The 9,760-nt window shown below is 39.3% G+C and overlaps 1 protein-coding gene across 1 annotated transcript; it reads left to right on the forward strand.

The window, feature by feature from the left end:
- The first annotated feature begins 8,754 nt into the window (after nt 1–8,754).
- LOC112166454 lies at nt 8,755–9,228 on the forward strand. The gene has a single exon (XM_024303302.1). The coding sequence runs from the start codon at nt 8,755–8,757 to the stop codon at nt 9,226–9,228; it is 474 nt and encodes a 157-aa protein (XP_024159070.1).
- Nucleotides 9,229–9,760: the final 532 nt, after the last annotated feature.

Raw genomic sequence — 9,760 nt, forward strand, 5'->3', positions numbered from 1 at the left:
TACTTACCTAGGCAAGTATGAGTGCTCACGCATGGGTTTTTCACCACCCCCCCCCCCCCAAAATTCTCCATTGTTACTGTTACTGTTCTTGTTCTGGTTCTATGTCCTGGATCTCTGATCCTTGTCGGCAGCCATGGTTACAACTTGGTCTCGTTGGTGGAGAAAAGGATGTTTTTGTGAGGAATATCATTCCTTTGGTTGTTGGTTCTCCTTTGATCTATATTTTGGAATTGGTTTGGCATCAGTTTATCACGACGGAATTTCTGGGTGTTCTGTGTCCGGCGGCTCCTCGGCTACTGTGTGTGGCTTGCGGCGCAAACCGGGCGGCAGCAACTAGGGTTTTGGTAGTGGGCTAGGCTTTTCATCAGGCCTATGTTTTAGCTTTTATTGTTTTAAGGATTAATTTTCTGATACTGGCTCTATTGAAACCCAGGAGAAAATTAATTTTCCTTTTTAGTTTTTGTCTGTATGGGCCTGTCTATCAGACTGGTTAGGTGTTTTCTTTTTTAATGCCCATTGGGCTAGCTTAATTGATCCCCTCTTCCAAAAGAAAAAAAAAGTTTGCTAGATCAGAAGCATGCATTGGATCAGCAACTTTTTTGATCTTGTCCGTCATGAACTCGACTAGAGCTTCAAGGGGTTGCCAATGCACTATGACCATCTGAGGCTGCTTATTATTGTCTGCTATATATGTACCCTGATTTAGTTAAGTGTAGGTAGCTAAAACATGCATTACCTGAAGAATATTAAACACAACATTTATCTTGGGGGATCTGACTTCTCTAAGAGCATCTTTAGCAGATTCTCTATCTTAGGTCCTTAGCTATTTTGGAGAGCATGTTTAACTTTTTATTAATTTTAGCAACTGCACCAGACTCCTAAGTAGCTCTCTATTTTAACTTCTAGCTATCTCGCTCTTAAATATAGAGAACGAGATGAGGCTCTCTATTATTTTTGTTAATTTAAAACATTCATTTTAAGTCATTCTTTGTAATTTATAAATACATTTAATATATTTTTTCTTCATTCGATAAATAATATAACATCAAATTTAGCTAAAATAGAGAGAACTGATGCAGACATATTTCTAAAGTAGCTAGCCAAAATGACTCTTTAGGTACTTTGGTTAAAATTTGACTAAAAAATTGCTATCATTGCTAAAGATGCTCTAAAGGATACTTGTTGTGAAGTAAGTAATTTGTGAAATCTTGACCTCTCAAATAGTTTGATGGCCCCAACCAAAAGAGAAATTTTAAATACACATCCCTAATTACTTAATGCACACCATCTATATTTTTTATTATCAAACTTCCACCTATGCCCCTCCTCATTAATAAATAAATAATAAATAAATAAAAATAAAAACAAAGAACAATTCACATAAATAAAATAAGAATTAAATGCTTTCTATATCAAAATATTAATTAAAGATATTCTTTTTTTTTCTTTTTTTTTTGAAGGGGTTTGGAACCCAGCCAAGCTGGGAGGCTCATCCCCACGCCTGACTTATTGTATTAAAATTAGAATCATGCATCGAGGGGGACATAGGGCCTTGACCTCGATTACAGTTACATGAGTCCTCATAAAGTACATCCTGAATAATAACAGGAGTCTCCTCTAACCAAATATCATTAAGATAATTTAAACTAGCAAGATGAGCTAATCTGTGAGCTGCACCATTTGCTTCACGGAAGACATAACTAATCTGAATTGAGTGTAAAGATGCCAAATATGACTTACAATCATCGATAATGCGCCCAATCTCAGATCGGTCTTCCAAACTTTGAGACAACACCGCAACCATTAGTGAGCAATCACTTTCAAGTTCGAAACCATCCCACCCTTGGTGAATTGCCAAGAGGAGGCTTGCCCGACATGCCTCTACCTCCATATGAAAAACAGAGAGGGCATAGGGGAAGTAACGTGCCATAGCTGCTAGGCAAGTACCATACTCATCACGCATTACAACACCAATACCACCGTCACTAAAACCAGCTCTATAGCTGCCATCGACATTAACTTTTAGTCTCCCTATCGGTGGGTGTTTCCACTTTGCTTGAGGTTGATAATCTTCCAGGAATTGCATAGCCCACCGAGCTGCATTATGGGCATTAAAAAAACTGTTCTTCCACACCAAATTATTGCGTTCTGTCCAAATCACCCACAGATAAGTGAAGAATAAATTACGTTCATGCTCAATGAACACATCAACCACATTTTTAATCCATTCTTCCAAGCTAGTGGCTCTGACTTTAGTGGCCTTTAATCCCAATGCTCCAAAAGCCCAAAAACAATTAATGATACTACAATCCCTGAAGACGTGTAAACCATGCTCCACCATGCCATGACAAAAAACACATCCCAAGTCTGGGAGTCCAACTCTTTTACTCAGGGCTTGTTTTGTAGGGATAATGCCCTTTAATAATCTCCATGCAAACATGCGCACTTTAGGGGGTATACGTGCATGCCAAATACACCTCCAATATTTATCATTTGACCCAACAGAACCACTTGAACATGATGCTCGATCTGTAACTCCATGCAAATACTGTGCCACATGATAGCCATTTTTAACAGAGTACATACCTTTCTTGTCATAATGCCACACCCATCTGACTTATGCTGCACTTATACTCAAAGGGATACGAGCTATCAACTCCACCTCCATTGGCGTAAAGAGCTCTGCCAATAAGGTCATTTGCCATTCATGCTCATCAGGGTCAATCAGATCCTCAACCATAAGTTCATCTAGCCCCTCCATTGGCCTAGAGATAGGCCTAAAGTTATGTGGTAAAGGCAACCATGGATCATTCCAAACAGCAATCTGATTACCATACCTGACCTGTAATCGGAGTCCCTTCCGCAACAGCTCACGACCATGCAATATGCTCTTCCATGCATAAGATGAGCCACCCGCAGCCTTTGCATCCAAAAACTACAATCTAGGAAATACTTTGCCTTATACATCCTTGCTATCAAGGAATGAGGATTTTGATCGATCCTCCACCCTTGCTTTGCAAGTAAAGCTTGATTGAAGTGCCTCATATTCCGGAACCCAAGTCCTCCTTCCACTTTGGGAACACATAATTTCTCCCACGCAACCCAGTGTATTTTCTTCTCATTGGACTTGTCTCCCCACCAGAACTTGGCCAGTAGGCTATGCATCTCCGAACACAAATGCTTCGGAAGTTCAAAGCAGCTTATGACATAAGTTGGTATAGATTGGGCCACAGCTTTTATCATGATCTCCTTACCAGCGGCACTTAAAGTCTTTTCTCCCCATCCTTGAGTGCGCTTCCTCACCTTTTCGGTTAGAAAATTGAAAGCTTCAGTCTTGGAGTATCCAATTTCCATGGGCAATCCCAAGTATTTTTCATGTTTATCAACACGAGGGACCCCAAGAACTGCAGCAAGATCATCCTGCTTTACTCGTCTGACGTTCTTACTAAAAGAGACACTGCTCTTATCATAATTAATGCGCTGTCCAGAAGCTTTCTCATACTTCTCAAGTAACTCTTTCAACATAGTGCATTCTTCCACTTCAGCCTTAGTAAAGATAAAAGAGTCATCAACAAAAAAAAGATGAGAAATAGAGGAAGCATCTGAGCAAATTTTGACACCGTGAATAGCGCCTCTGTCTTCGGCCTGAAGAATCAACCGTGACAAAGCTTTCGCGCACTATAAAAACAAATATGGAGAGATTGAGTCACCTTGTCGCAACCCTCTAGAAGGAACGATCCGTCCCCTAGGCACCCCATTCACCAAGAAAGAATAGGAAACCGTCTTAACACATCTCATCACCCAATTCACCCATTTAGAATAGAAGCCCAGTTGTTTTAGAACCAATTCCAAGAAACCCCATAAGCTTTGCTGATATCGAGTTTCAAAGCACCAAACCCAACATGTCCTCGCCTCCTTCTCTTCAGAAAATGTGAAATTTCAAAAGCAGCTAAAGAGTTATCTAATATAAGTCTCCCAGGCACAAAGGCACCTTGGTAAGGCGAAATGAGACCCTGAAGCAATGGTTTCAATCTATTTGCAAGCACTTTAGACCCAATTTTGTAGATAACGTTGCATAGACTGATTGGCCTTAGTTGAGTTACATGTTCTGGAGACTTCACCTTTGGAATAAGTGTGACATTTGTGCAATTGATCGAGCTCATCATCTCATCGGAACCTATAAAGCAGCGCACCGCCGAAGTAACATCACGACCAACAAGGTGCCAAAAATGTTGGTAGAAGCAAGGTGCAAATCCGTTAGGACCAGGTGCTTTTGCCGGATCCATCTGTTTCAGTGCCATAAGGACTTCTTCAGAAGTTATCTCTCCACCCAGAACACTATTCATCTCATTATTAATATAGCATGGTAGGACCGAAGCAACTTCATTCATCCCTGCCGGGTCTGATGATGTGAAAAGTGTGCGATAGTAACTAATTAAGCACAATATTCTCTAGCTCACTGTCTTCAGTACACCAAACGCCCTCATCATTGTACAAACCCTTGATTCTATTTTTCTTCCTTCTATTACTTGTGCGTTGATGAAAGAAGCGCGTGTTTGGGTCCCCATCTGTCAACCAAAGCACCTTTGATTTTTGCCTCCAAAAGTCATGTTCTTTTAATAAGAGAGTGTCCAACTAATTCTCTAGCTCCAACCATACAGCATCCGGAGGAGAGGAAATGGGAGAGTCATAAAAAACTGCAAGCCTCTATCGAATCTCATTGATATCTTGTTTCAACGACCCGAAGCGTACTTCACTCCATTCCATCAATAATCTCCTTGTTGTCCTTATTTTATGGCACACAGTAGAAAATGGTTCAGCACCACCAACACTACTCCAACCTTGTTCCACCACCTTTGTGCATTCATCATCCCTAAGCCATAATTCCTCAAACTTAAAGCGTTTTTTCCTCTTCCTCCTTTTCTTGGGTCTACACTTTCTAACCTCCAACAAGATGGGGAGGTGGTCAGACTTGTTAGGTAGTTGATGAATAATCCTGGAAACCGGGAACAGATCATGTCAACTTGGGGATACAAGAAACCTATCCAATCTTATCTTTATCATCTCTCCACCCCTCTTCCCTTTCCACGTGAAGCACAACCCTGTGAACCCAATGTCTTTCAAGGAAAAAACTTCTAATTAAAGATATTCTTATAGGGTTAAATTTTCTCATCGTTTGCATGATCCAGTCTATCTCGCTTCAAGATCATAAGTGAAGGATGTCAATAGCAGATCAAATAATTGTAATCCACATTAAGAATTAGCAGACAACTAAATTGGTTGAAATATATTGAAAGAGATTATAAAACCATCAAATATATCTTAGAGACATGAATACATCATCATCAACTTGGTTTGCAAAACAACCACCCTGGCTTATTCTTTACTGATTTTAATATTGACCATGATTATATGGATCATGAAGATATTGACATTGAATCTTTTAAAATCTTAGGAACATCAAGTTTTTCAATTAGAAGAACAATAAAGGTAATAAAATTAAGTTATCGAATCTTTTAATTAACTATATACCAACCTCGTTGATGTGAGAAAGAAGAATGATGATTAGTAGTCACCATATTAATGTGTCAAAATTAATTGCTAATTAGTCCACAATAAATCAAAAAACAAAAAGGGGAAAAAATTGTTGGGGAGAGATGAGGGAGAAAAAGGAAGGGTAGGAAAAGAAACATGGGAAGAAATTGCAAAAAAAAAAAATTTATGGGGTGTGTATTAATAAAAGAGGGATGTGTATATATAATTACTCCAACCAGGTTCCGGCAGGCATTGGTAGACTGTCAGCTATCTGATATGGGATTTGTGGGATCTAGATATACTTGGTCTAACCGCTTCACAAAAGAGAGGCTTGATCGATCATGCAGTTCGATTTCTTGGGCAGCAATGTATCCTTGCTCAAGGGTTATCACTCTACCTCCTAATATCTCTGACCATAATCCAATAATGGTAGAGATTAGTGATGTTCTTGTGACTTCAGTACGCAGGGTTAAACGTTTCAGATTTGAGGAGATGTGGATGCAACATGAGGAGTGTCCCTCTATAATTCAAAGCGGATGGGCTATTCCTTCGGTTGGTGAACCTATGAAACAAGTGGGACTGAAAATCAAGGCTACTAGGAAGAGATTAATGGAATGGGATGTTGGTACTTTTAGACAAAGGCAGACAGAGATGAAGCTTGTACAGGTCAGATAAAGGGTATATCAGATGCTTCCGGTCAATGGCAGACAAGTCCAGAGTTGATTTCCAATGCTTTACTTGATTATTATGGAACCATATTTCAAGCTGAAGGCACTGATCAGGAGGCAATTAATTTTGTACTTGATAAGGTCAATCCGTGTATTTCAGATGATATGAACAGTTCCCTTTTGGCTGATTATTCTGATGAGGAGATAAAGAAAGCATTGTTTCAAATGCATCCTTCCAAATCACCTGGTCCGGATGGTATGTCACCAGCTTTTTTCCAGAGGTATTGGAATGTCGTACACCATGATGTATGCCTAGCAATGAGGACTTTTCTTCAAACTGGGCAGTTGGATTCTGAAAGTAATTTCACGCACCTTACACTAATCCCGAAGGTAAAAGAACCCAAATTGGTTTCAGATTTTCAGCCGATAGCATTATGTAATGTTGTTTACAGAATCGCTTCTAAGGTTCTTGCAAACAAGTTAAACCTCTTCTACCTACTATAGTATCTCCCCTGCAAAGTGCATTTGTTCCGGGTCGTCTAATATCAGACAATACTCTGGTAGCTTCTGAAGCAACACATTTCATGCATAAATTACACAACCAAAGAGAAGGTTTTTTTTTTCTCAAGTTTGACATCAGTAAGGCTTATGATCGATTAGAATGGGGCTTTCTTGAAGTTATGCTATCAAAGATGGGATTTGCTAGAAAATGGGTTGATATTGTGCTCTATTCTATTAAATCAGTTCGTTATTCTGTTTTAATGAATGGAACTCCTACAGGTTATATCATCCCTTCTAGAGGCATTCGGCAGGGAGATTCTTTATCCCCATACCTGTTTATTCTATGTGCTGAAGGATTATCTGCAGTGATTTTGGTTTCGGTGACTCAGGGTTTATGGAAAGGTTTGGTGATGTGTCCAGGAGCACCTATGATACACCATCTCCTTTTTGCTGATGACAGTTTTGTTTTTGGGGAAGTTTCGGTAGAAGAATGTGTTCAAGTGAAAAATATCCTCAATATTTATGAGCGTGCTTCGGGCCAGCAAATTAACTTAGAGAATAGTAGTGTTGCATTCAGTAAAAATGTGCATTCGGAATTGAAAGCTTCACTGACAGCTATCTTGGGGGTTACAGGTGTTGAAGAACACGGTCGATATTTGGGTTTACCTCTTCATGTGGGGAGATCAAAGACAACTATATTTGCATACCTTAAGGAGAGATTGACTAAGAAACTTATTAGTTGGCGAACCAAGATTCTTAGTGCTACTGGTAAGGAGATTTTAATTAAAGCAGTTGCTACTGTTATCCCTTTGTATGTTATGAACTGCTACATGTTACGTAAGTCTTTGTGTGATGATATGTATCAACTTTGTGCTCAATTCTTTTGGGGTAGTTCTGAGGAGCACAGAAAAATACATTGGCGGTCTTGGGACCGAATGTATTGAACTAAAGCTGAAGGTGGAATGGGTTTTAAGAACCTGCATGATTATAATCTTTCAATGCTGGCTAAACAAGGTTGGAGGTTACTTCATAGACCTACTTCTCTTATTGCCAGATTGTATAAGGCTCGTTACTATCCAGACTGCTCTTTTTTAGAGGCTAATATGGAAGAGGCTCCCTCTTTTACATGGAAAAGCATTATGGATGCACGCCCGGTCATTAGGGCCGGTTTACTTTGGCAGGTTGGGTCGGGTAGGGATATAAATATTTGGAATGATGATTGGATTCCTAATGTTCCCAGCCATAATCTTCATCAGCCTAGCCATTGCAATATTCATTCGGTCTCTGATCTTATTCATCTGGAAAGCAAAACTTGGAAGAGAGAACTTCTTCAAGAGTTATTTTCTGAGGAGGTTCAGGCAGCTATATTATGCATTCCTTTGAGTTTTTGTCGTACTCAAGATCATTTAACATGGAAGCTTGATCGAAAGGGTTTCTTTTCAGTAAAGTCTACATATTGGGTTGCTCGAGATTTTGTGATAGGGAACTATCTTTCATCTACCTCTCTTGGGGATCCATTTAGCATGCTATGGAAAACCTTGTGGAAAGCCAAGGTTCCAGGTAAGGTTTCAATTTTCCTTTGGAGAGCTTGTCATAATATACTTCCCACAAGAGATTGTTTGAGCAAAAGGGGATATTTTGGTGAAATGCGTTGCTTACTTTGTCCTCACTGGTATGAAACTGTGAGTCATGTTTTTTGTAGTTGTTCTGTGGCAAGGGAAATCCGCACATCCCCTCCATTTTCTATGCAACTGCCTATTTCTCCTTCTTTTATGTTTAAAGAATGGATGCTTGAACATGTGATTTCTTTGTCTAATGAAAACTTTGCTAAGTTGTTGATGATATTATGGGGTTTGTGGAAAAATAGAAATGAGAAGCTTTGGAATGATTCTGCTATTGCTGCTCCTGCTATTGTCACTAATACTATGGCCTGGTTTGAAGAGTATAGCCACATAAACAAGGAGAGTATAGCCGCATAAACAAGGCTATTGGAAGTCAGGCTTATCCTCGAATTCAAGGCAATCAACCTTGGCGCCCACCTACAGCAGGGATGCTAAAATTGTACACAGATGGAGCATTTCTACAGTCAGCAACTCATGGAGGGGTGGGAGGTGTCATGCGGAATGAAAAGGGTGAATTCATTGTTGGATTTGCTTATCATAAAGAGTATGTCACTTCTGCAATGCATGTGGAACTTCTTGCAATTAAACATGGGCTAGAATTGTTGCAAGCCATGACAGTAACAAATGTTATTGTTCAAAGCGATTGTCTCTTGGCTATAAAGGCTATTTGTGAGGAGGGTGAGAATTTCACAACTCTAGGCAACTTGGTGGAAGATATCAAGGCTCTTCTTCATCAGTTGCCTTCGATTGGGATACAATATGCTTATCGAACCTCCAATAGAGTAGCCCACAAGTTTGCAAGTTATGGTTTTGATGCTAATACCCATACTAAATGGTTCTCAAACGCTCTAGAGTTTGTTCTGGATGCCCTCATTTACGATTGTAATCGTATGCTTCAATAATAAAAGTTCTTTTTTCCTCAAAAGAAAAATTACTCCAACCAAAATAATAATAATAAACAACTTATAGTAAGATTTGTCTCAAATTAACCATGAATTGGTTGCCTCCGTCAAGAAAAATTAAATAAAAAATCAACTACCCGGCTCTACTGCTGTACTACAGGTACTCATCTTGGTCCGTTCTACAGGGTTTTCTCCTATTCCCTTGCATCTCAAATATGCTACTGATGAAGCTACTTTCACATGGGCAGGGAAAGCAGTGATTCTTGTTCTTAATTTTCTTTGTTCTTTTGTTTACTCATCAATTTGGACTACCTCCATACAAACAAAGATATTTTTGGGTTAGAGTCAATCTTATGGGTCAGTAAGAGAATTAGGAATTCTTAAAAATGAGGATGGATTGATAGCAGAATATTTAGAGTTGTTCAATAAGAAATGTACTTGCCATCTTTCTCCATCATCAAAGTCATCTGATGTATAATCAATTTCCATTGGAACAAGGAGGAGATTCAGATTCCTTTATGAGTTTTTCTAC

The sequence above is a fragment of the Rosa chinensis genome, chromosome 1 (assembly GCF_002994745.2).
Source record: "Rosa chinensis cultivar Old Blush chromosome 1, RchiOBHm-V2, whole genome shotgun sequence".
Lineage (NCBI taxonomy): Eukaryota > Viridiplantae > Streptophyta > Magnoliopsida > Rosales > Rosaceae > Rosa > Rosa chinensis.